Source organism: Melanostigma gelatinosum (assembly GCF_949748355.1).
Source record: "Melanostigma gelatinosum genome assembly, chromosome: 9".
NCBI classification, from domain to species: domain Eukaryota; kingdom Metazoa; phylum Chordata; class Actinopteri; order Perciformes; family Zoarcidae; genus Melanostigma; species Melanostigma gelatinosum.
The window spans coordinates 19,196,447-19,224,322 of NC_136642.1; the positions used below are offsets into that span (position 1 = coordinate 19,196,447).

General features: G+C 41.0%; 2 protein-coding genes across 3 annotated transcripts in view; one reads left to right on the forward strand and one right to left on the reverse strand.

The window, feature by feature from the left end:
- Positions 1 to 864: 864 nt before the first annotated feature.
- On the forward strand, positions 865 to 6,570 carry derl1 (derlin 1). The gene is made up of 8 exons (XM_079275757.1): positions 865 to 1,151; positions 2,618 to 2,729; positions 2,829 to 2,893; positions 3,574 to 3,600; positions 4,351 to 4,446; positions 4,646 to 4,698; positions 4,946 to 5,056; positions 6,076 to 6,570. The coding sequence occupies exons 1-8, from the start codon at positions 999 to 1,001 to the stop codon at positions 6,248 to 6,250; spliced, it is 792 nt and encodes a 263-aa protein (XP_079131883.1). The 5' UTR covers positions 865 to 998; the 3' UTR covers positions 6,251 to 6,570.
- Positions 6,571 to 7,442: 872 nt separating this feature from the next.
- The window catches only part of zhx2a (zinc fingers and homeoboxes 2a), a 29,802-nt gene continuing 9,368 nt past the window's right edge, over positions 7,443 to 27,876 (reverse strand). For both annotated transcript variants that reach the window (XM_079274748.1, XM_079274747.1), the window contains exons 2-13: positions 17,123 to 17,638; positions 16,094 to 16,774; positions 15,581 to 15,793; positions 14,628 to 14,888; positions 14,320 to 14,535; positions 14,038 to 14,122; positions 12,553 to 12,738; positions 10,514 to 10,956; positions 9,898 to 10,150; positions 9,643 to 9,799; positions 9,205 to 9,318; positions 7,443 to 8,670 (exon numbers count right to left, since the gene is read on the reverse strand). In XM_079274748.1, the coding sequence (XP_079130874.1) occupies positions 9,207 to 9,318; positions 9,643 to 9,799; positions 9,898 to 10,150; positions 10,514 to 10,956; positions 12,553 to 12,738; positions 14,038 to 14,122; positions 14,320 to 14,535; positions 14,628 to 14,888; positions 15,581 to 15,793; positions 16,094 to 16,774; positions 17,123 to 17,215 (2,700 nt within the window). In that variant the 5' untranslated portion in view covers positions 17,216 to 17,638 and the 3' untranslated portion in view covers positions 7,443 to 8,670; positions 9,205 to 9,206. The remainder of the gene's footprint in view (positions 8,671 to 9,204; positions 9,319 to 9,642; positions 9,800 to 9,897; positions 10,151 to 10,513; positions 10,957 to 12,552; positions 12,739 to 14,037; positions 14,123 to 14,319; positions 14,536 to 14,627; positions 14,889 to 15,580; positions 15,794 to 16,093; positions 16,775 to 17,122; positions 17,639 to 27,876) is intronic.

Consider the following 27,876-nt stretch of genomic DNA (forward strand, 5'->3'; position numbering starts at 1 on the left):
TGATTTCCTTCATATTTTTTATTTAAAATGAAAAGTAATCTAATTATCTAAGGATATATGCTAGCTTTACTTCACCATGCCTCTCTATTCTGTCTTGCACCCAATTGCTTCAAAAAGGTAAGTCAAATAAAGTAAATCAATCGATTTGTGCACCACAAAGTCCTGTTTCCTATCTATTCTGATCATTAAGGTACTACTCTGTGGCAACAACAGGAAACGCCTCTTTCTGTTGCTAGCTGCCCGTTGATTGGTCAAGTGGGACTTTTGCATATTACTCAGGAAGTACTAACGATGCAGAACAAAACAAAATAACTTGGTGTGAGATAATAAAAATACATCCGGTACTTACATTTTTCCTTCAAACTAAGAGCATGATATATACCAAAATGAATATAACATTATGTAAATAACTAGATAAATAAATACATTTACAAACCTACAACTTGTAGAAATGACTAAAAAGTATAAATATATGCTTTCATTGGTGTCGCCTGTCTTATTATCACCTGTGTAATAATATTTGATAAGAATGGGGTAAAACAACAATTCTTCAACAATTGCTGCTTAAATTAAAGTACATTTTACTTGAACAGAAACATATTTTTAGAAAATCAATCAGTCATATTTTCAGCAACATTACAGTCCTACACAAAACTAGTGAACTCTTTTATTGTTTTCGATACAAATGTTATTTATTTCCGTAGAATATCACTTCTATGTTAATTTGCAATATGTCCTTTTGTTGTTGCTGTCAGATTAGTGGTAGTTGTATTAGTAGTAGGAGCGCGTTTGATTTTATTTTGAAAAGGTGAACCAGATGTGTCTGCTCTGATCTCAGTAACTCTATATGCTAGCTGCCTGTGATTAGCCACGTCATGTAAAGTTAGCAGTGGAGCACTTCTGATTAAAAAAAGCAGCGAGGGTTCGCAGTGTGTTGGCTCGTTCTTAAAGAGCAGCTTTTGTTTCATGGTTATAACTCGGTGTGATCATATGGAAAGATGTCAGACATTGGGGACTGGTTCAGAAGCATCCCTCTCATCACCCGGTCCTGGTTCGCTGCTTCGATTGCAGTTCCCTTCATTGGAAAACTAGGACTGATTGATTTCAGGAACCTCATGCTATTTCCAGAGCTGGTCATAAGCAAATTTCATGTAAGTGTACCTTGTGTCTTGTCGCCTGTGTGCATTGGGGTAGCTGTTAAATGTCGGGTGTGTTTTGGATGTGGTCGGTTGGCTAGCGAGTGGCTAACGAGGCTAACTGAGCAGCAGGCCTGTGTTGTGTGACAGCCAATCAGAGGGCGAGACGCAGAAGGTTAGAACTTCCGGGTGCTGTCAAAATGCTACTTAACTTAGCAACACCGAGCTAAAGTGAATATATCACTTGTTTAAGTATTTTAATGACCAGAGATGGTAACGTAGCCGAGGTGTTGAATTATCTGTATTTTTGGGACATAAGAACGTTAGTTGCAGGTGCTGTTGCTGTATAAACCACAAGGTGGAGAAAGTATTTTGGATTTATTGTAAAGGGACTTTCCTGCTATGAAATGAGCTATTCTCGCAGTGTTTCTACGGGTTCACAGATTGTCCGTTTATACAACGTTAGGGGGCGGCATGGATCCTCGGGGCTAAATTAGCCTCCTAAAAATAATATTTGCTGTCGTAAAGTTTTGGCCTACTTTATTTATTCTAGGGAATGAGTGCGTTACTGGTTACTTGGAAGAATCACATTTTATTATCTATATTGTCAGTTTATACAAAATGCTGCATTGCTAGATTAAACTATCTAGAGTTAGTTAAAATTAGCTCCAACTTCAGTAAAATGTTACTTTCACATTAACACACAACAATAACTCATTTAATATAACTTGTATAAAAGGTTAAACTCGCATGCTCCAACTGCAAGCATAATAGCAGCATTACTCTTATTTCTATTGATATATTTTGAATATGTTTTTCTGTTATTAATTAATAAGATTTTTCCAAATTCAAATGCTATAAATCGGAAGTCATGGACAATGTCAGTAAATAATGATAAATTACTCCATTAACAATTGATATTTTTGGTTGGGACTAACACTTCATCATTATTGTAATTAATGCTGAATCTTAAAAAAAATATTTAATGAATTGATAAACAATTTAGGCAATGAAATGACAAAATGAAAGAAATTGCTCATCACTAAGTGTGAGCCCAGGGTGACATTTTCAAATGTATTGTTTTGTGGGACGTTGATTATAAACTGATATAAAATTAAAGAAAAGCAACAAATTCTCAGATTTGAGAAGCTAGAGTCAGATAGGGTTTGGCACTCTTGTTAGATTTAACAGCTGAAAAGATTAGTTGGATATCAACATTTTCTGCGAGTGACTGATCAACTAGATAATTTCTCTAATTTAACTGTATTCAAATAAAATGAATAAATAAGTGTAATAAAGGTGGTGCAGCCGCATTTCTAGTAATAACTGAGGCGGAGTCACGATTTTTTCCACTTCTGTTGCGTGTTGAAATTGTATCCTATCAGTTTCCCCTTGATTAAAAGCCATTTAACACAAGAAATGCGCCCTTAAGCCGTGTTGATGTGTTTGTATTCGACTAATGTCTCTTCTGTTTGTTCCAGCTCTGGAGACCGGTGACCGCTACCTTGTATTTCCCAATAACCCCAAATACTGGGTTTCTGTACCTGGTCAACCTCTATTTCCTCTACCACTACTCTAGTCGGTTAGAGACAGGTAAGACTACTGGCCTCTACTTGCATGCAGTGACACACACACACACACACACGATGCACCTTGAATCATGCTAATCCTATTCTTGGTATTGTTCTCCAGGGGCGTTTGATGGCAGACCTGCAGACTACATCTTCATGCTCTTCTTCAACTGGATCTGCATTGTTGTATCATTTTGTCTTGCATTAGAACATATGAAACCCTTTAAAACCTTTTCTTTAAATGATTAATTGCATTTTACCTTCAATATTTAAGGTTACAGCCCTGCTAGTCTGTTTTTCACTCCACCATTGAGTCTATCTCTGCTGCCTTCTTTGCCTCTCTCTCTCTCTCTGTCTTTCTTTCTCTCTGTGTGTCTTTCTTTCTCTCTGTGTGTCTTTCTTTCTCTCTGTGTGTCTTTCTTTCTCTCTGTGTGTCTTTCTTTCTCTCTGTGTCTTTCTGCAGCACTGTGCCATGTCAGGGTGGCCCTGTGCCAGTCTACCCCTGCGGAGCAGAGAAACCTAATCTAGGTCACATGCAACACATAGATCTCTACACTCTTTTCTGGAGATCAGCTTCTCACTGACATCTTTTGTGTATGAGACACATTTGGGCAAATCCTTATCCAAATCCTTAAACCTGAGCCAAACCAGGTGTTTAGTCTTTGTTACTTCAGGAAAATTGTGGGAATGGGTGAACAGAAAGTCAGGTGTGGGAGGTTAGGCTTACTCAAAGGGAAGTGTCCGGTGACAGTCGGGCAGTGTGGGGATTTGACTGGCAACCCTCCCTTCACCAGCTGCTCTAATCTCAAGGCTCCAGCTGTGATTGTTTTGAGCCACGGGCTTGTTGTCCTTGACTCTGGCTACAGATAACCGGGATGCTGATGAACATGCGGGTAAGAATCCTCCTCTAATTCTGTATTTATACCACAACACATCATGATGACTCAGGCTGGAGGTTAAAAAAGGATTATTCTCATTCAAACCTATCTTCATTTGGTTGATTCATAAAATTCCAAGATCTACTTTTCATTGCACACCTTTTCCTGTGGATGCAAGAAGCTTCAACCTGGTTTTCTCCCATAATCAGGACCTTGTAATTATGAGAGCTGGTGGACGTTCTTATGAAAACATCCACATCTGATTTCCAATCATTAAAACTAATCTTCTTAATCAGCAATAAACGTAACAAAGTTTGAGAAGAAGGCAGCGAGTACCAGCCAATCACTGGCGGAGTCGGGCGTGTGGTAGCAGAATGTGAATGGGGAAAATATTAAACTACTGTAAATAACAGGCGGAGCAAATGCAAACAGTGGATGAGAGGGCACTTCAACATCTCCAAAGAAACTCTGTTGCACACTTAATGCTAGTGTGCCGTCGGCTAGGTAACCCACCCCTGCTGTATTATAGAGATATAGTTTGCAATTATCACTTGAGATCTTTGGAGTGTTTCATAATGCAACATCAGCACTTTAACTCAGCTTACATAAATGAAAAAGATTGACACTTTGGAAACTGCGTTTCACCTTTTACTGTCACAAAACGAAGACTAGCTGAAATCAATTTGATTATTTTAGAAGATAAAAAGATGTATGTCAAAGTCGTGCTGCATCGTACGTTCATATGTTGTTTATGTTGTTTATCAGCTGCTGATGATCCCACTGATCATGTCGGTGCTCTACGTCTGGGCTCAGTTCAACAAAGACATGGTCGTGTCCTTCTGGTTCGGAACACGGTTCAAGGTACCACTCGTTACATCACACGCTCTACGCTGTTATCCTTTTAAAGGTGTCTCACATGTCAGTGATATCAGAGCACATCAAATAGCATGTTTTCAATGTTAAGGACTAACGTGTGATATTTATTCCACATTATCTTCACTACCTGAACGTGAGGCTAATGCCAATGTTCATATTGATATTCTCTATTATTCTGTCCTAGGCACATTATCTGCCTTGGGTCATTCTGGTTTTCAACTTCATCATCGGAGGCTCGTGAGTAACTACTTTTAATTGGTTGACTCAAAGACTGTGTTTAATGGTTTCATGTTAAACACACTGCACTATGAATGTAAATTCAAAGTCTTTAAATTAATTCAGAATGATCTTTTGTTGGGAATAGTTGATGAGCTGCCCCGTATAGCACATAGCATGTTCCACCAGCTCATTAATGTTATTCCTGTGAGGTTTGAGTCTTCTTCTTCTTCTTCTTCTTCTTCTTCTCTTTGCTGTTATTGTGCAGGTTTGTGAATGAACTAACGGGGAACCTGGTGGGTCACCTCTACTTCTTCCTCATGTTCAAATATCCCATGGACCTGGGAGGACGCGCCTTCCTCTCAACGCCAGAGTTCTTGTAAGTTTATTTTATTTACCAAATTGGTTTTATATGAAGTTTAGGCCTTTATTTTTATTTTGTTACAACAATTTACCCAACAACTTCATTGTTGAGGCTGTGCAATACAAAGCTTCAAGAAACAAGACTATGCAACTTTTGAATGAAGAAATAACTCGTATTTCCCCTCTCAAATACAAAGTAGCATTCAGTTGAATTCATAATGAACATAATGCAACTGTACTTATTCCAACACACTCTTGACTTTTGCCACTACAGCCTTACTTGTTCTGGTATGACCAGAAGCTTATGCTGGCTAATGTCTCCAAAAGGAAAAATAGATTTCAATGTCTTACTGAGTCAGTTTGCTGACTCTTTGAAGTTTCTCTAATAGCACTTGTGTAACATCGTTTTAGCGTTTACCATGACGGGGTTTAAACATGTCTGGAGCTCGTCTGTATTCCCATAACCTCTTGTTTGGAAGACAAACACGAAAAGTTTTTTAATACCCAAACTGTGTTCATTAGGTCTTGCAGAGCTTCTTTTTGGTTCATCTTGAGCCATCTGTGTGCTTCAAGAAAGAAACTAACAGAGATTTGCAATCATTTTTGGTTTCACTTCCAAACATGTATTTAAAATATTTTTGAGTAGAACTTGGTTAGAGTGGAGTCCCCCACGCACAGTGACTCATAACGAGAGCATCGAGTCAGACCAATCGCAGCAGACGACCTATGAAAAACATACTGCCCCAGGAGACCGACTAATGAACAGCTCGCCCAGACATTAAATCATTTATTTGTATGACTGTTTGTGTTTTTTAATTTATGACTTATTTGTTGTTTGAAAGCTGTGGGTACCTTCCATGACATCTTTGTCAGATCTCAGGATGAAACAGAATTTGTATTCTTCTTAAAAAAGAAAAACACAACTTTTCTTTTCAATGAATAGGAATTGTTGCTCGATCAGCTGTTTGTAAAATTGCTTGATTTCAAATGTTCCAATGACGTCCGTGTTAAAGACCCCTCTCCTCCTCTCTCCAGGTATCGGTTCTTCCCCAACAGGAGGGGAGGAGTGTCGGGCTTTGGAGTCCCCCCCAGCAGACCAGCTGCCCAGGAGCAGGGAGGAGGTGGTGGGGGAGGGGGAGGGGGAGAAGGAGGGGGAAGAGGACGTGGACGTCACAACTGGGGCGAAGGCTTCCGCCTGGGGGGTGAATGAGCGGGGAGACGAGAGAGAGAGCTACCCCCCCCCCCAGAGCCCTCTTTTGCTCCCAATAACAAATGGCGTTGTTTCAGGTTAAAGTGCTTGCTTCCTCTCTTTTCCTTTGTCTGAGGGCAACCCTCGACTTAACATTGAATTCACAACTATATTTTAAAGGCTCAAAGGAGATGAAATCGGAGGAAGCACGCATTTTAACCAAGAAAGCAGCGCACAGCAGGACTCTGACCATAGGCTCAATTAACTATTACTACTACTGCGGGTGTGTCCATGTGATGCAGAAAGAAGGAAATATGAATAAATGGTTTTTTTTAATGTGATGATTCTTGCGCTCCCCTCCCCTTCTTCCTTATTTTCACCCCCCGCCACCGTTTTCTCCACACCCTTCCATTGGACTGTCGAGACCAGAGATGTTGCAGCTGCACACTAGCTTGCTGTTAATTCTGACTCGTGTTCCTGTCCCCTCTCTCGCTGTGATGCCATATCAGATTACAGTGTAATTACCAACGCACTGGGAGTGTGCTCTCAGCTGAACACGGGCAAAGCTATTTAGAGAGCACTGTTTCCAGGTCTGATTTTACATGGGTGTAAAATGTTTTTAAGGCTTTGTGGCACAGACCTGATCTTCTGTCTTAAGATCTGATCTTGACCGAAATAAGGTGAAGATGGGATTTTTGCTCTTTTTGTAAATATAACGATTGTTTATTGAAAGGATGAGCGAGTGTGAGTGTAATTATGGTACTACCCATGTCTCCTTAATGTTCTTCTCCAGAGTCGGGAGAGTTCAGCCAATGATGTGCCAGTGTGGCTGGCTGAGAATCACTGACGATACAAGTATGAACAATATACAATTAGGGCTGACACCAACTTATTTTCCATGTCAATTAACTGCCAATTATTTTTGTCATGAATCACTTGTTCTATAAATGGTAAATGCTTTTCTTGTTTGGTCCAACAGTACAAAACCTCAACACTTAAATTGAACGGTATAAACTCATGTTCAACCAAACCGATATATATATGTATATATAGTTGTAAAAAGTGACCTGATGTCTAGAGGTCATTTGTGTCACTGGCTCAATACTTTACTTTTACCGTCTTTGAATGTTAAACTTACAATGCACAAAAATAACTTTGTACTGAATACAAGCAAACCACGCTTTGATGCAGAGTACACACTGGAAGACCAAGGCAGGTTTACAGCTGGTTGTATTTATTGAGTTACAGCAGACTTAAAGTAGAAAATGAACAAATGCAAGCAGTTCTCTGTTCTAGCCAACCAAATGTACAGTATCCCAGATACTAGTCTGAACATGAAACCAAAGCAGCAGCAGCCACACAGCCGCTGTTCAAACCAGGGTTAAATGGCTTTTTCTTTTTGCTGCACAAATATTGCAAGCGCTTTCAATTTGACCCATGAATCACATAACTCCTTTAAATCATTCCTAAAAGTGAGTTATAAATCAATTGAAGTGCATGCAAGAAGTTGATGACAGCTTTGGCTGTTGATGAGATTGATAATTTCTCTCTCTGGAGATTGAACCACCATTTCAGGTGTTCTAAAGCGGCTGTACAGACATCAATTAAACCCAGCTTTGAACAGAAGGACCTCCCTAAAGACGAGAGAAGCCAGCGTGTTCACGGGAGCTTCAGTTATGTCTTCATGCGTGAAACATTCTCCAAGATGTTCTTAGCAGGTTCAGTCGAGAATATTTAAAGTTCTTCAAACATGAGAGCAGAAAAGGCAGCATGGTGCGATCGGACCCTCTTCTCTACGTGATCAATCATTTCTATAGCATGTGTGTCACTCCTAGCTGCCCCTCGAGCACTTCTGAGTGATTTCCACCGTTGTCGGCGTAATTCTATGAGTGTGAATCAAGGTGACGCTGCAGGAGAAAAGGAAAAGTTGCAGCATGTACATATCTATCACTACCACAGGGATATACACAAGTGCTATCGAAGACTACTCATGAGTAGCGCACAGGTATGGTTCTCAAAAAAATAGGACTAATTTTCAGCAAATAACACTATTGTACAATTTGATCTTAAAACAATTAAAAAAAAAAAAAACATTCCAGGTTTGGGGCACCAGTCATGACTTTTTTTTTTCTTTTCTTCAATGTAACAAAACATGCCCTTTCAGTAAAACTGTACACACACTTTGTTTTTGTTATACAGAAAAATATTTACAAGGGTGCTTGTTTAATGAAAAGAAGAAGATAAGTAGTAGTAAGAACAATGCATCAAGTCCAGCTTTGGCACTCCTCTTAATGTCAGCGCCACAGTTCAGTCAGTGGAACTACAAAGTCCCCGGCGCTTTGTGATGACATCACAGACAGTTACATTACTGGTTCCACATTCAGTCATCTTGAGTCGGTGCATGGTCGGTCTGTGACTTAGCAGTCGATGATTTACGCGACCTGGAACAGAATCAGACAAACACTGTGTGAAACGACGACATGGGGCAATTTAAACAAGTGATTGCTATGGTCACACAAATTCAGAGGCACTAAACAAAACTTTATTGGGTATAAAAAGGTGCAAATTATTATAAAAAGTATTAGAAATATAACACCATTTGCACTGCCGGTGAGAATAACACTGTCTACATAGATGATGCTAATGACGGTGTGGGTCCAAATATACTCCGGTCATCCCAGCATGCCATCTTTTTTGGAGGGCCAATCAGAGGTAATTGCTCTCTAATAGCTTCCTGGGTAGCTAGAGACTGCAGCTGTGGCATCTTAAAAGGAACAGCTCACCATTTATTTATCTTTTTATTCAAGCAAAGTCACACAAACTCAAAAAAAAAAATATATATATATGCACGGATCAATACGTTTAACAATAATGGGTCAAATGTGTTGCTCCCGTGTAATATTCATTTGTGATGCTTTCCCCAGTTTCTTAACACTCCCCATACTAGTGTTCTTTAGAAGGATATTTCAACCTACCATCAACCAGTGACCCGTCCAGGTTGCTCCAAGGAGAGAACTTCAGAGTCTGTAGCCAGCCTTTGTCTTTCCACTCCTGCTTCACCCTCCTCTCCCACAGTCACCTGCACCCACCTGGCAATGAACCAGACGCAAAGTTTAAACACAAACGGACTCCTTCAAGGAACTCAAAAACAAAAATCAAAGAAATGTTTTCACGTGCACAATGTCTAGTTGATGAAATGGGTAAGAAATGCAAAGAACGGAGTAATTCAGCATCCGCAACTTGTGATGCCCATACGGTGCTGTATTTTTAGACTTATCACAAAATAAATCTTAAAATAACTCCTCAGATATTCCTTTAGAATTGGCAGTGAGCTGATCTTTTTTTGTCTGTATAACATCTCACACAAGAGAATAAATATAGGATGAACGATCTGTTTCCCTCTCTCCACCCACCTCCCTTTGTCAGCAGTGCTGGAGCTGGTTTGGGCCGGTCTGGTGCGGCTCAGGTCTGTCACACTGTGGGCTAATCTGCCAGTCAACCACTGGACTTTGTCTTGGTCAGACAGCGTGGAGTGCTCTGGAGCTGCTGCTGTGTTCTCACCAGCCTCCACTGCACCAGAGAAGAGACAACACAAAGTCAAACAAGGGTATAGAACATTAAATAAGGGAATACAAAATGTCTACTTCAAGTTCTCTTCCAAAACTCACCTTTCACAGCCTTGACTTCCAAGGAAACACTCTGGGTTTTCTCTGAACTCTGGCCGTTCTGTTCCTGGCCCGCTCTCTGCTGCTCTACACGGTTTTGTTTTTGGAAACTTTCCATCCAGTCCAGAGTTTCCCCGTTCTTCAGTGCCGAGCGGTGGTCCTTGAACCAGCGGACAATGTCGGTGCGTCCGAGGCTTGTTTGGACCTCCAGCTGGCTGTACTCCTCAGGAGACGGCCACCGGGTCTGACAGAACATCTGTCGAGACAGATCGTGTGACCAAACACAAGACAAGTACTGGCGGCGTTCAAGACATCTCATGGATATATGTTCGATACTGCAGTTTTCTAGAGAACGTCAGATCTTATCTCACTATTAATAATAAAGTATCAGCAAATGCCATCATGTAGTGTCAATCGCACAGCTTTCAGTACCGTCTCAAGATTAATACACTTTACACATCAACTCACTTCATATTGTATTTAAAAATGTGCCTTCTCATCAATTAATCTCTTTAAAGTCACAACTACCGTTAGCAGCTCATCTCGTCCCAACTTGTGCCATACTCTTAATATATTGTCATCTGATCAGCGTAGACATGTTTTCGTCAGCTTTTCTTACCTCTCTGAGCAGGCCGAGGGAGCTGCTGACGATGGGAGCCGGGCTGGTGGAGGCCGACAGGATGGGAGGATGGGGAGAAGAGGAGGAGGATGAAGTGAGGATGGGAGGGGATGCAGAGGAGGAGAGGGTCGGCGGGTGAGGGGATGCAGAGGAGGAGAGGGTCGGCGGGTGAGGGGAGGAGGCTGCGAGCACAGGAGGGGAGGAGGAGGAGGAGGAAGAAGAGGAGAGGACAGGTGGATGAGGAGAGGAGCGTAAAGGTTTCCCGCCCTGCTCTCGATGTGAAGTCCCGTTCAGCAGCGCTCCGGGCCAGTCTGCTCGGTCCTCTGTGTTCTTTGAAGACATGGCGAGTAAAGCCTTCTCCATGTTGTCCCTCAGCGCCCGGCGTTCAGAAAACCAGCAGTCCACCTCAGTCTTAGACAGCCTGGTCTCCTGGGCCAGCTGGTCTGCAGCAGGACAGAGGTCAGTGGATCAGATGAGTGGAAGGCTTTCCGAGGGACTTAAAAATGAGCTCATTAAAAACACTTCTGCTATTCCTGTCTGCAGGAACCCACCAGAGACTGGCCTGCAGCTCCTTTGGGGTGAAAGGAATTAAGTCACGTGTTGTGAACTAGCATTAAGAGTGAGGGGATTTGACCGACTGACTCGCACCCAATTTTATCTCCCTCAGTCAGTAAGTTTCAGTCTGTAAAAGTTCGGAAATAACTTTCTCAGGAACTTTCCGTCAACAGATCATAAAAGCAGTTTTGACTGTTGTAATTAATCATCTGCCAGCCTGCAGGACGGCGGTCTTGTGTTTCTGTAGGCAAATATAACATGAACAATGTGCTCACATGGAGCATCTGAATTGAGGACTAATGCTGCGTTCACACCGGTCGTGTTGATTTTTTGACGCACTGCAAAAAAGCGTCCAACGCACTGCACAATCGCGTCCAATGCGCCGCCGGTCGTGTTCACACCAAACGCCGCAAAATCTCGTAGCGCCGGAGAGGGGGCGTGGTTTATCGTCCTGGAAGCCGTTCACCTGGCCGCCATTTCTTTCCGCTGTCAACCGTGAAAGGAATAAGTCCAATTGCTGCTTTGTACGTGTTGTGGAAGTCTCTCAAACATCGGAATGCCAAACGCCGTCATGTCTGGTTCATAATATTGTTCAGAGGAGCTCCGTGGATTGTATCGAGCTGTATTCACTGTGTCTAGCAAGCCACCGGTCGCTGTTTACTACAGCTGTAGGAACACAAAATAAACAGATTTGGCTGTGATTCAACAGCAATAAACCGACAAAAAGGGGACTCCGAAATAACTACGTAATGATGCCGATTTGTACTTGTCTTCTCCGACAAAAAGGGACTCCGAAATAACTACGTAATGATACCGATTTGTAGGTTACTGGTCTTCTCAATGGAGCTCTGATGGATCGGTGCTAGGCTATGCTAACATCGTAGCAGCTCCACCAGCACTCAATAACGTCACGTAGACGTAAATACGGCAGCGTCTATTCATTGTTTGTACCGTATGGTTTACACACACACACACACATGTATACACATAGTTTGGTCCGGTCTCTATTGATATGAGGTATCGTAGAGCTCTGGGTGAACACAGACGGCTACAGGATTTATTTCCTGATTCAACAACGGCAGGAAGCCAGTGATGACAGGGGGAGCAACTCAACGCTGATAGGCTATCGCGCCACAGCGTCACGCGATTATGTCGCTGAAGTTGAAAAATTTCAACTCACGCGCCAGTCTCATCACGTCTGTGCATAGACTTTGTATGTAATCTCGACGCGCGTCAAAAAATCAACGCGACCGGTGTGAACGCAGCATAAGGCTTGACAACCAGGAAATGAGTGAGTAAAATAACATTTACAGAAAAGCATTCAGTACAGGGTAATGGTTTGTGCCACATTTAGTAATTCTGTAACTGAAAAGGACGTTTTAAAAAGGGGGACGTTAATGCTTTCCCCCCCTCTTCAATCTTTCTTGCCACACTTCATGCGATTAAATCAATCTGCTTGCGAGAGGGTTGGCGGAAGGCTTTACCTAGCTCCGCCTCTGTCGGAGTGCCACTTCTCTGAAAACTCTCCTCCAGCGCCTTCAGCTGTTCTGACGACTTCCCCTTCACCCTCTCCAGCAGCGGAAACTGGTTGGGGACCGCTTTCTTTACGAGGGCGTCTTTAAGTGCTGGTGTCACCTCTGCTTTCACCAGCACTGGAGGTGGAGGAATCCCTTCAAGAGAGACACACAGAGAGAGTAATTGATATTACTAAATGACACACCACAAATAGTTCCTAAAAATCATTATACACGTAGGGCTTGGCAGTATGGCCTACAATATATATATCGGCATAATTCTGAAGCACGGACAGTTACGCTATATCACTGTAAAGGTCAACATTAAATGCTTCTGAAGGTGTAGAGCAATGGTCTGGCAACTGCATGTCATAATTCCAATCGTCCCGATGTCAATGTAAACAGTCAATATTCTACAGGTTCTTTTTGCTTCGTTATTGTCATCTATAGCGGTTATTTGTGGGAAAAAAAACACAATTCAAATAATTAGGAAATAAATGATTGTATCTTTATTTAAACACTTGCTTTGATGAATAAAAATCTTGGCATTTGTAGTTTTATTTATGTATCATAAGCTGATTAGAGCTAAAGTTAGGAAGCTAAAAGGTCATCATTTCGTCTCTGAGATCTATTTAATATTGCTGAAAACCGCCTTCAAACAACTGTATTTATTCAAGTTTCATGCCAAAAAGTACATCGATTACATATTACCAACAGGTGACATCCTGCTCGCCCCCGGTTCAGAGAAGCAGACAGCAGTTACCGCACAAATACCGGTGAAAATATAGCATAAAATTAAGCTGGAATTGATTTTTTTTAGGTCGGCATGTATTTTAGGTGGACAAAATATGTTTTGCTGAGCGTCCACAGCAGTGCATTGCTTTGCTGCTGTGCCTGTACTCATGTCTGCTTCTCCAAACAGGGAGGGTGCAGACCACCGTCTACCAGAACCCCCTGAAGGTCAGCCGTTCAGCGCCATGCCATCAGCAGACAAGCAGGTCACTGCGATTACTCCGAGCAGCAAGCATGACCTACAATAACAACTGTATGATTAAGTTGGTTGTTTCAAATAGTGAGTTTGTTCCTCCTCAGCGTATTTTGGACATGCAGTTGTGACTAATTGTGAACTTCATGTTTTCTTCTCTCATTGACACATGGTATTTGTGTGTGTGTGTGTGAGAGACGTAATTTCCTGCCGACATGAAACTATCATGCGACAATGGCACCTGTGTGTAAACGTGACCGCCAAGACGTATTAGCCCACAGCACAGTAGCTTCCACCCCTACATCAACGATTAAACACAATTTATCTTTCTCAGTATATTGTTTTCATAATAGCAATTCAAAAACGACTTCTGTAAAACTAAATGAGCTTGTTTAGAAGCTACAGAAAGATCTGTGATCAGTCAGAGTGGTTTATCACTTTAGATGCGTGGCCCTGATCCCGCCACATACCTTTCAGATTCAGTAGCCTCTGTTCACTGAACCACTTCTTTATCTCTCCTCTGGACAGCCCGGTGGTCTCTATCAGCCTGTAGATCTGTCACATGACACGATGAGACACAAAATGAGACAGTATATGTGAGGGTCTTTATCGGCGATAGTGGCGTGTTAAAAAAAAAAAAAACCAGTAGCACAAAATCTAAAGCAGCTACAAAAATCCAGAGAATATATAAATATGTACACGACCTTCTAAAACATGGCACAAATAATGTCATTTCACTCACTTATTCTTACCTCATCTTCCTCGGGGAAAGGACAACGTGTGTAGCTGGACCTCAGTACTGATAACTGCTCCGCTGTTTTGTTGTGGTCAACTGTGAAACTCAGCACTTTGGGTGACGCCAGCTTGGATGTGACCATGGGCGCCGAGATGGTTTGAATGATGGACGGCCGTTTACTCTCCGTGGAGATCACAGGGGAGGTCAGGGGTCGTTTGAGCGACTGTGCCACCTGAGAGGTAACACATGGTGGAAACAGTGACCACCTCGAATCGTACGGCTTTGTGTTGGTACAAGTTAACATTTCCGCCCGAGGTTTCGTACCTGGTTAGCCACGGTGAGTGCCAGCGGTGCACAAGTGACAGTGGAGCCGTTGGCTACAGCAGTCAGCACCAGGCTGGTCTGTCCCAGGAGGTGACAGGGGAGGGACTGCAGGACAGAGGCTGCCGACTGCATGGCTTTGGAGGCTGCAGTGGCAGCATACGAGTTGGATGACTGGGAGTTGAGCTGAGGAGCTACCACAGTGAAGGGCTGAGGCACGGAGGAGATTGTACCGTTGAACATTTTCTTCCTGGCTTCTTCCACCTGTCAAAGGAGGAACGCAATTGTTATAAAAATCTCTTATCTGTAATGTATGGCTGCCATTTTAAATATCTGCAGTAATTAAAGTACCAAAATTCTTCTTCTTAACATCTTGACCATTTTCAATTAAAGCAGATAATCAAACTGTTGGTGAAATTGCCCGTTTCAAAATGGATAATATTGTTTAATTTTCGAATTCACTTTATTGTTTAGGTTATTACTAGTAATAATCTCTCATATTTTCATTTAAATAAATCTAGTCACTATCTATCGCCAAATGAGGTAACACAATGGTGATTGAGCATATCACCCACTGATGAAAGCCCTTAATATTTGCAGTATTACAAAGTAGGTATCTGTGGCAACATTCTGGGCAAAGTGAAAATGACGTATGATTTAACAACATCATCAATCAGACAAAAGCCCAAAATCTGATCGGAAAGCTTATCACAACAGACAATTAGTTTACTTAAGCTATTATTTGCCTTACAGTTCTATAAGAAGATGGGATAGCCAACATCAAATGCAACACAGGATAATTATTCTCAGTGTTTGTAATCTGGATGCAAGTTAATTGATAAGTTAGAAATACAGTTTCTATCACATTTATTAGTTTTGGTGAAACACACTAAACTTTACTTGAGGGAAGAGAATTGAAAGACTGCCTCAAACATCATCATTACTGAACTTCCTACCTCCTCCGGTGACCAGCTAATGCCCTGCTTCAGCCTCTGGGTGGTAAACCAGACTTTGATTTGCTCCTCTGGATGTTTTGAGGCTGCAGTGAGCCAGGAGAGCTCAGCCTGTGTTGGGTAGGGGAACTTGTTGAAGGAAGAGATGAGCGTCAGGTTGTCGTCCAGCGAGGGGTTGTATTTGGTTGTGTTGAGGGGCACTGCGATCTTCGGCACCTGAAATGATATAGTAAGCAATGGCAACTGAATAGCCTTTGTACCGTGTTCAGGTCTTTAGTTCACAAACAAAACGTACACTATGATGTATATTAAAAACTGACAAAAAGGTTCAGCTATAACTTTAGGAGTCTTTAATTCCCTCATAATGTCCGAGGCAAACCCTAAAAAGAACCATGAAATTTGGTGCCAATTATGTGGAAGATTTGAGTTTCCTTGAAAAACCTAATAATGCATTGTCATCAAGAAGGAATGGTTTCTAAAAGAAAATGAGTATCCTTCCTCCACCGGGTGTCCTACCTGAGTGTAGTTTATAGGCCGCTGGAGGGAAGGCATGATGTGAGAAAGGCCTTCTGCTTTGAGTAGAGTCGACTCGGGGAAGAGGACCGTTCCGTTCAAATTGAAAGCTGTAATTGGTTTCTTGGCCAAATCTGTCCGTTTATTATCAGACGACATTATTTTTGGTTTCCCGATCTTCACCGTGGTGGGTTTGCTGAGTGGCAGAGCGCCCGGTTCGTCCCCTTTGCCACAGACGGCACTGGACGTGTTGTAAACGAACGTGCTGTTACTGCACCCCTCTATCGTCTGCTCCAAGATTGTCTGATTATTCATTTTGATGCGTTTGAATTTGAAGTTGCTCTCCCCTGGGTGAAACCTCTCGTTGTGTTCCGTCAGTGTGTCGAACTTCTTTGTGTTGAAGTTGCAGACGGCGCACAGGTACAGCGGGTTGAGGATGACATTGGGGTGGTTGGCGTCGACGTGTTCTTTGAAATTGTTGAGGTTCTGCGTGGAGAAGGGGCAGTATTTACACTCGTAGCCCCCCTGCTGCCTACGCGGAGGCTTGGAAAGGTCTGGTGGCTCTGTTGCTGGTTTGTCTGGACCCATGGGGGGGTCCAAGGCCTTGCCCCTCAGGTCTAATTCCGTCCCTGTTGAGAGATCTGCCTCCATAGGCCCCTCCTCGCTATGGTTCTCCGTTTTCGTCTGGAAGAAGAAAGTTTTCAGATGAAAAGGAGACTTAACTAGAAGTGGCATTTACGTGTATCAAATCATTCTGAAATCAGTACGCAACCACTGAAACACACAGATATACAAGACAAGGTCTCCTAGTGAAGAGAAAGATAAGGATGATTACAAATGACTAATTAAAGTGCAGTGTACAAAAAACTGTTTTTAAAATCACAAGTTAGAAACAGTTTACATACGACGCTCTATATTAAGAATAAAGTATAATGAATCCAGCCACCCAATTTTAAAGTATGGAACCATATTTATCGAGTTCATCCCATTAAAGAAAGCTAGCTGCTCTTGACAGACACATTGAAAGTGTACCTCCATGTCTTCTTCCGTGTCGTCATCCAGCTCCACCATGGTCCGCTCTGGTCGGATCATCAAGGGAGTGGAGGCCTTCCGTCGACTGGACATGATGACGGGTCCTGGGTTTGTCTGGGTGGACAGCTGCCCTCACTGGGTGCCTGTGATTGGCCACAGATGATATGGAGAAGGCCGAGGTGCCCAGGGTGCGGGATGCAGGACTGCTATCACGGAGCGGTTGGCGGATAAACAGCTCCAGGTACCGAAGAATAGCCAGGAGACCTGGCTTGTACTTGGACCAAGATAGAGGCCTGGGCTCTCTTGTATATTAGGAGGGGGTAGGGAGCACCGCACAGTTTCTAGGATAGGGAGTGAGCAGCCAATGAGTCTGAAGAACTGTTTTCCCCAGGAGTAAGATTAGAGGAGGGCAGTAGAGGGTGAAGGTCTGGTAGACGGGACAGTTTATGCCGGGCTCGCTGACAGCGTCAGCTCCAATGCTGGCTGACCTCCTGGAACTTCATGACGGGATGCGACCTGGATGGTAGAAAGAGAAGAACCAGAGTATAACAGCGGATTATTACTAACATTAGACAGAGGTTTTTATCAACCGCGGAAATCGGACCAACAAGCCTATTATTTTATTTAGACCGCATCTTCATTAATGTAGATTAATGTCTTTAATTCATTGACAATAGCATTGCTATATGCTCCGTTTGCAAAGAGTTAATTCTGCTTACTTCTTTTAATAGAATACATTTGTTGGAACGTGGATCACAGCGTTTGTGGGTTTTTAGTGTTTCTTTGCCGTTTAAATGTAGGCTGTTATATACCTATAAACATGCATCCAGTACAGTAGTTGCCATATTGGCCTGCTATGACTTAAATACATTTACTAAGTGAAACCAGTGACGTGTCACCGATCTCATCTGGACTGACATGATCACTCAATAGTAGTCACAGAAATAACAATGGAGCAAAATTGAAAATGAACATTTTGAGACAACTGAGACATGGGTATATAGGGATTGTATACATAGGGAAGAATGAACAAAAGTGAAACACGGGTAAGGAAAAGACTCAGATACCCTCTGCAAGTGTCCTTGAATTGCCTTTAAAAGTATGGCAGCAGGCACCAAACAGGCCGGTTTGAGCATGTCAAGAAAGGCAACGTGCTGGGTTATTTAAGCTCGGCGGTGTCCCATGTGGATCTGCAGCAAGCAACCATCCAAAAAGAGGTAGTCGAGTCAACAGTCAGCTGGCGGGCAAAATTGGTTCAAAAGGAAAAAAGGTCAAAGGAAGCCGACAAAGAAACGGCAAAGCAGAGCAGATGGCCTACAGGTGGTCCACCGCCAGACCTGCACAACAATGGTGCTGAAAAGAAAATCCAACGCCCTCAACAAGAAACTAATTGCAGTGGGCTGAGGAGCAATCACTAGACACTGGAGGTCTGAAGAAGCAGTACCCCCCGCTTAATGAGCGTTTGTAGTTTCATGCTGATGGAGGGAACAAACAGTGTGTGTGGAGAAATCCAGAGGACATGCAAAGCACAACTATACGCAAACCTAGAGGCTAAAAGGAATGAAAGGCAGTATTGTTAACACATATATATATATATATATATATAATATATATATATATATATATATATATACACACACACATACACACACACACACACGCACGCTGGGCAAGTGAACGCGTTAATTTCGCATTCAATAATTAACGCAGACAATTATTTTATCGTGCGTTAAAGCATTTTTTAAATTTATTATAATTGTTTTTTTCTTTCTTTTTTTTAAAATTGAAAGACAAGAGACAATACATAGACATAACAACAAGAGGATGACAGTGGGATAAAAGCCAGCAAACATTCTATAGTCAGGTTATTATTATTGTAACAGACTTGTCTCATGTTTATAGTTTTGTATTGGAGATATGATGTCCCTTCAGTGTTGCCGTAGAGAAAAGGAGACTTCCGCTTCTGGTCGAGGGGAGGGGGGCAGAAATAAAGAGAGAGAAGCTACACCAGCTGTTGCTCTCCCTGGAGACTACTGGACATCGCTGCGGTAAAGTCAGCAGACACTCAGAGCTCCGTGGTCAACTCAGCAGACACTTACATGTTAGTGCACCTATATGCTGAAATTCACGGTAAACATATTTAAACGGCACAGATCGGGAGCGAGCGAAGGACTTTGAAAGTTAGCGGAAACATTAACGTGAGACAACATCCGGTTTCTTCAGACGAATTCTTTCAGAATAAGATGCCAACAAAGTATGAATTATATTCAAATTAAGTATAAAACATGCTACCTGCATCTCGTGAACCAAGTGGTAATGCCCTTTTGTTCATATAGCAGTACTTTTAAAATAAAAGTGCGCAATACACTACTTTTGAATTCATTATTGAACATTGCCATAGATAGATAGATAGATAGATAGATAGATAGATAGATAGATAGATAGATAGATAGATAGATAGATAGATAGATAGATAGATAGATAGATAGATAGATAGATAGATAGATAGATAGATAGATAGATAGATAGATAGATAGATAGATAGATAGATAGATAGATAGATAGATAGATAGATAGATAGATAGATAGATAGATAGATAGATAGATAGATAGATAGATAGATAGATAGATAGATAGATAGATAGATAGATAGATAGATAGATAGATAGATAGATAGATAGATAGATAGATAGATAGATAGATAGATAGATAGATAGATAGATAGATAGATAGATAGATAGATAGATAGATAGATAGATAGATAGATAGATAGATAGATAGATAGATAGATAGATAGATAGATAGATAGATAGATAGATAGATAGATAGATAGATAGATAGATAGATAGATAGATAGATAGATAGATAGATAGATAGATAGATAGATAGATAGATAGATAGATAGATAGATAGATAGATAGATAGATAGATAGATAGATAGATAGATAGATAGATAGATAGATAGATAGATAGATAGATAGATAGATAGATAGATAGATAGATAGATAGATAGATAGATAGATAGATAGATAGATAGATAGATAGATAGATAGATAGATAGATAGATAGATAGATAGATAGATAGATAGATAGATAGATAGATAGATAGATAGATAGATAGATAGATAGATAGATAGATAGATAGATAGATAGATAGATAGATAGATAGATAGATAGATAGATAGATAGATAGATAGATAGATAGATAGATAGATAGATAGATAGATAGATAGATAGATAGATAGATAGATAGATAGATAGATAGATAGATAGATAGATAGATAGATAGATAGATAGATAGATAGATAGATAGATAGATAGATAGATAGATAGATAGATAGATAGATAGATAGATAGATAGATAGATAGATAGATAGATAGATAGATAGATAGATAGATAGATAGATAGATAGATAGATAGATAGATAGATAGATAGATAGATAGATAGATAGATAGATAGATAGATAGATAGATAGATAGATAGATAGATAGATAGATAGATAGATAGATAGATAGATAGATAGATAGATAGATAGATAGATAGATAGATAGATAGATAGATAGATAGATAGATAGATAGATAGATAGATAGATAGATAGATAGATAGATAGATAGATAGATAGATAGATAGATAGATAGATAGATAGATAGATAGATAGATAGATAGATAGATAGATAGATAGATAGATAGATAGATAGATAGATAGATAGATAGATAGATAGATAGATAGATAGATAGATAGATAGATAGATAGATAGATAGATAGATAGATAGATAGATAGATAGATAGATAGATAGATAGATAGATAGATAGATAGATAGATAGATAGATAGATAGATAGATAGATAGATAGATAGATAGATAGATAGATAGATAGATAGATAGATAGATAGATAGATAGATAGATAGATAGATAGATAGATAGATAGATAGATAGATAGATAGATAGATAGATAGATAGATAGATAGATAGATAGATAGATAGATAGATAGATAGATAGATAGATAGATAGATAGATAGATAGATAGATAGATAGATAGATAGATAGATAGATAGATAGATAGATAGATAGATAGATAGATAGATAGATAGATAGATAGATAGATAGATAGATAGATAGATAGATAGATAGATAGATAGATAGATAGATAGATAGATAGATAGATAGATAGATAGATAGATAGATAGATAGATAGATAGATAGATAGATAGATAGATAGATAGATAGATAGATAGATAGATAGATAGATAGATAGATAGATAGATAGATAGATAGATAGATAGATAGATAGATAGATAGATAGATAGATAGATAGATAGATAGATAGATAGATAGATAGATAGATAGATAGATAGATAGATAGATAGATAGATAGATAGATAGATAGATAGATAGATAGATAGATAGATAGATAGATAGATAGATAGATAGATAGATAGATAGATAGATAGATAGATAGATAGATAGATAGATAGATAGATAGATAGATAGATAGATAGATAGATAGATAGATAGATAGATAGATAGATAGATAGATAGATAGATAGATAGATAGATAGATAGATAGATAGATAGATAGATAGATAGATAGATAGATAGATAGATAGATAGATAGATAGATAGATAGATAGATAGATAGATAGATAGATAGATAGATAGATAGATAGATAGATAGATAGATAGATAGATAGATAGATAGATAGATAGATAGATAGATAGATAGATAGATAGATAGATAGATAGATAGATAGATAGATAGATAGATAGATAGATAGATAGATAGATAGATAGATAGATAGATAGATAGATAGATAGATAGATAGATAGATAGATAGATAGATAGATAGATAGATAGATAGATAGATAGATAGATAGATAGATAGATAGATAGATAGATAGATAGATAGATAGATAGATAGATAGATAGATAGATAGATAGATAGATAGATAGATAGATAGATAGATAGATAGATAGATAGATAGATAGATAGATAGATAGATAGATAGATAGATAGATAGATAGATAGATAGATAGATAGATAGATAGATAGATAGATAGATAGATAGATAGATAGATAGATAGATAGATAGATAGATAGATAGATAGATAGATAGATCTGGAGTGGCACCCCGAGCACGTGTATCAATGTGTTGTTTCTTTCCGTCTCAACACAACTATGCATATATCTTGGACAGATTAGGTTAGGCTTACTACTCACTGATCAGTAAGCAAGTTGCTGTAATAAATATTGGCACATTTCTTTTCGAACACATAAAAAAAACAACAAGCGGTTGCACAACCAGGGCATCAACACTAGCAACAATCTGTTCGACCAAATGAACTTTGGCCAACACACACACACACACACACACACGCTATAATTACAGTCCGTCAGTGTGAATGGCTGAGACGAGAAGCGTTCAGGTGGCAGCTGTATTTTGCAGAATAAATATGAAAACAATTTAGCTCCACGGAGCAGCTTGGACAAGTTTTACACAAGGATTTTCTCGTGTCTATTTATGTAAAAACACTTATCACACTTTGATAGCGTAGCCGCTATGCAAATATAAGCAGCTGACAGGTCTGCAGCTGTCAGGAACACAAGTTGTCCTGAGAATTACTGACTAATCATAGATCAGATTGTGCTGCGGAGTGTGAATAAAGTGAGAAACCAGAGACAAAGCCGCTTCAGACACATATCTTAAAAAGCCCAGAGCAGCTTTTATTTGTGTTCTGCTGAAATGACAACTCCCTGAAGAAAGGCGGTTAAGAAGAGCAGAGCGTGAGAGTGAGCAGCGGAACCTTTCCTAGGGTAATATTGTAATGAGTGGAGAGACTGAAGCTTATCTGGCTCAAAAGTCTATTGATATTCTGGAGGAGTCATGCAGAAGCTCCACTCTCATATTCACATGAGTAAAAATCAAATGAGTCGATGCAGCAGCGGCACGCTCTCCCATCAAGACATAATGAGGTTCTATAAAACCAAGTTGGCACAGAGTCCTCCACCAAATTAAAATCTCATGTCTGCAACACTAAAATATGTGGTGCTTACGGGTAGATAGACAGATGAAATAAGTTTCTTCCCAGACGGATAATATTTAAAGCCTGTATAGTTGCTGTAAAAGGGTGGGGCTACAGTAAATATGAGAAAAGTAGGACTTCTGTCATCTTGGCTTGTTGGCGTTGTACCTTGCAGTCACGCCAAAGTGTCACGTCCATGATTCGGGCCTCTGCGACAGCGTCGCATTAATCACACGGCGCCGTACCCTTCGAGGCTCGGAGGCTGTCGCTCGCTGGCCGACTCGTCGTCCCGAGACATCTCAACTACTCGCACGACCCACTGAGGCATCATTAGAATGCAGCCTCATTGCCATGGTGTCGCCATAGCAACCGTGGACGTAGAGCTGTAGCCAAGCGGCTGCTACATCCGTGTCGCCGACAGACTGTATACATCAGGGATGACCATAACACGGCTGCTTTTGGGAGGTTTCTTCAACTTCCACCCACTGAACGTCAAGGACGAGTCACAGGGAGAAGAACCCTGTTTCTCTGTGTCACTAACTCAGGGAATGTGACTCTGAGCGAGTCCACACAAGGTTGTACTTAAAAACCAAATATGGCACAATGGAGTGTGCCGATCGGTAAAGTTAGTAATGACGCACAGGCCTGGACGAGTGTCAAGTGTGCTGCGGCGGTGTTGAAGGTGCAAATCAAAACGACAATCATGCAGAGTGGATGTTTGCTGCAGCGAAGGAGAGAGACACTGAGCACGAGGACCAGCTTTTAGAGTCCGATTGCCCAGGTGAGCTTTATCAAGCTGACAACCCTCCCCGTTTTTCAGCCAACTGCTTGCTGCGGTTTGGCCAGGAGAGCCTCCATGACTGGGGGGCTCTCCTAACACTGCAGTTTATTTATTCTGCCACTCATTATTTAATCACCCCGTCCCTCAAAGTCTGCCTAAAATCCAACAAAGTAGCAAACATCTGGTAAGAAGGAGCCGGATATGCATCTGAAGCGCCACTTCATACGACCTGCTGAACACTTTCATACGACCTGCTGAACACTTTCCATGCGCGCTGGACGAGGATCTGACTGTGAGCACAACGGAAGAGAGAAAGCTGGAGCTTTTTTCTTTTTACCTCCTACTGGTGTGTTGAACCCACACAAGTACAGGGAGAGAGGATTTGGCGGTGGTTACACTTGTCTTTTCAATGCGACTTTTGTGAACGTGATATGTATACACACACACACACACACACATAAAGATATATATATATTTTTTTCCTATGCTTAATGTCCTGGTTGTAAACTCATGAAAGCTGCCAATGGCACCTCAAAAATGTGCTACAAGTGACAGGATGACATCAAACACTGATTTGCATATTAACCCTCTGAACCTTTTGCCCAAAATAAACCAATTGCACAAACCACATCCTGTAAAAAAAACATCAAATTCTGTGCTCCTTACTGCAACTGGGAAGCCATGATTGACTCGCCTGAGACCAACAGTCACATGACAAAAACTGTGAAACTTTGACATAACTGCAGGCTGCTGAACACAGAGCAGAGAGGGTTGTAAATATGTAAATAATTGAATTTCTAGAGCATATGGAGCCTTAACATATAATACTTATAGGCACTTGGAAAAATATTGGATATATAGATACTACATTTTTCTTCCCAGGTTGAAATCTGACTTGTGGCCCTCAGAGGGTTAAATAAATGCCTATTGAGTCATTTAAAGAAAAAGTGCTCACAACATGACAGATTCTGAGCATTGGCTGGCTCAGAAAAAGGCACATTATCTTACACAATACAAACACAAACACAAACAGCTCCACCGTTCGAGATGTTGCAGTCAAATTAAACTTGTGTTGGCTGAGTCAGGCTGACTGTCTCAAACAAAGAGCAAAGCCTGTGCAAAGAGTGCTGAACACAGAGGACACACCGGCTCTAAGATCCTCCTCCTCCTCTCTTTACTCTACCGGGAGAGAGGCCGCTCTCCTGCTGCCTTCACTGGCTACTCTGGAGCACTGCATGCCATCAAGGAAAATATATAATTGGTTTGTGAATAACAGCCATGGCACTGAATTAGTCTAATCAACAGTTACAGAAACGTTATCAACAAAAAAACCTTACTACGGTACCAGGCTCAAAAATAATAATTTGGTGTCTGAGAGACAAATTGTTTGTTTGGTTGTAAACATCTCAGCTGGAAGAAATGTGCTCAGACTGCAATCTGAGCTTTTCACATAATTGCTTTCACTTTATTTCCAGTACAAACAATAATTGCACTTAACTCAGGGGCTTTCATAGCCAGGGTCAAAGCGTGTGTTCGTTAGTACGTCTAACCTAGTCAGCCAGTTAGCGTCTGTGTGCAGAGTGAGCTCTGTGCTGGAGCCACAAACGCCATGCTGTCTGGATGCTCATTAAACTTGTATGAAGACCCAGCATGGCAGCCCCTTGCCTGTCTGTACTTGCCCGTCGCCCATCGTCCATCTGTCTGGCTGTCTGATTGGTGCATTATATTAGCAGTCATTTTTCTGAAGGAGTTCTATTTATTGCTGCCAGGCAGCAAATGCATTTATCAGCCCTGGCAGTGATCAGTTTAGTCTACACACTGGCATACATACTGGAGGGGGAGATCAATACGAATCCTTCCTACCAGATGATCTAATACAACAGAAATATCAGTGGCGCTATAGGAAGGATATCTATCCAAAACAGTAGCGAGAAGACAATGAACAGATGAGTCACAGCAGCGCTCTCCACTCGGCTCCTATTTCTGTGCCTCATTGATGTAATCTCACAGTGTAGTAGGGGGGAACACATATGACTCAGGCTGTGCTCGCAGAAACTGGAAGTTTGAAAAGGCAGTGTGGCCTTCAGCTGCAGATCTCCTCTATCAAAACTCATCAGCCTGAACCGAATTAGCCCCGTGCCAACACTCGCTGGCTAAACGTGTCGTGACTGTTACAGGGAATTATTGGAAAACAACTTTTTCTTCTGGATCACTCCAGTGACTGCTGCTCCCGGGGCTCAGAGGTCCAGGTGAAAGGCTGCAGCTCTATTTACAGAGACACATTGATAAGGAAAGCACATGTGAGGTTGGGATGGCGTGCCCCTGCTTCATGAAGGCAAAAAGTGCACAATACCGATATGATTTACAGTCAATATGAAATGATGTAATGCAGCCAGCCAGACTGGTCAGGTGCACTCGAGTCTCTTGCAATGCCGTCCACTGAGGCCATTGTGATTTCTGCAATGCGAAAATAAGGAGAGAACTTTAAATCAGACTAAATATCTTGGAATTTGCCAAAATGTGGATGCAGTTTAGTAAGATGAGGGTTTTCCCTACCATTAGAATAACTTGTTTCACAGCACCTAAGCTGAACGCATGAACGGGGGGTTTAAGTTTATTCACGGGCACGCTGCCTCTCTCCTTTGCGCTCCGTGTCAGTGATTCCCCTCCACACAGACACAATCATATCACAGAGGCCAGGCGGCTAGTTTGGATTGGCTACAACATTTTGGGTCCGTTTCTCACTCACCCATAACTTTTAGAGTTGCTGGTGATGCAGCACTTCATCTTGTAGCCCAGCTACAATATATTATTATATTAGTATATTATTTCTGTTTTATTTTATTTTGAAAAATTACCAGATTCTCTCCCAATTCCATCCGCCTGTGCCTCTTGACACATGTCAAAATTAAGCCCACAAACAAGCAAAAATGAGTAAAACACAAGCGCTGATTCAGCGTTATGGTGAGTTGTATTTTTTATGCATTTTATATTTGTTTTCATGCCGGGCGTATCATTTCATGTCATCGCGTTTATCCGCCACACCTTGAAGGCCGGTCCATGAAAATATTGTCTTACATGAAACCGGTCTGTGGCGCAAAAAAGGTTTGAGACCGCTGTTGCAGCCCATTGAGAGGGCCCCCGATTAAACACGTACCCTTCTCACTCATGGTTATAACATAATCAATAACCCACAACTAACTCTTTAACGGGGTAAAACACCATGGCACACAACAACTTGTGACACAAACAATTTGTAAAACTAATAACTGTACATTTAAAAATGTACACTGCTGAACGGCATGCTGGGTATTGTTCTAGTTGCTAGCTTGTACCATCATAACAATCTGTTAACAGCTTAGAGAAGCTCCGGCGTATTCTGCATATTTAAGAACGGAAAAGAGGTCTAGGATAAAGAAAGAGATACCAGAGATGCACCAGAAAAAACAAAAAGTGTTTTTTAACAATCCGATGCAGCCACTGCCTCCTCGGATTCAAGGTCGTCAGTAGCGCCAGTAAACCAGCGAAGCTAAAGGGCTAGACATCGCTTGGAGAGGCATGTGCCCGAGGCTCTGCATATGAGAGGAAAAGCAGGCGGTGGAGGTTTTACTATGTTGCAGTTTGCACAATAAGAATTGTTTACACTTTATGTGAAACCACCAAAATCTACAAAAATACAGTGATACACCGTGAAAAGATCAGAATCCTGAAAAGACCCGTGCTACAGTGCTCGCTGGTCAAAGGCGCGAACTGAGAAACTCATCAATGCATCAACCAGCAGGCTCCATATCTGACCTGTCAGCGAGCGACAGCCAACCAGAGCACAAGGATGTGATGAGGGGAGACTTAGGGGAGGGGTCTCTAAGTCGACCAAAACACGGAGATATCTGACACCAACAGCTACATTCAAAGAAGTTAAGTTTAGAAAAAGGATTGAATGTTTTG

Coding starts and splice junctions, on each gene's coding strand:
- derl1 (XM_079275757.1), top strand. CDS start 999: ATGTCAGACATTGGGGACTGGTTCAGAAGCATCCCTCTCATCACCCGG. Junction 2,730..2,828: donor CTCTAGTCGGTTAGAGACAG/GTAAGACTACTG, acceptor ATTGTTCTCCAG/GGGCGTTTGATGGCAGACCT. Junction 4,699..4,945: donor AACTTCATCATCGGAGGCTC/GTGAGTAACTAC, acceptor GTTATTGTGCAG/GTTTGTGAATGAACTAACGG.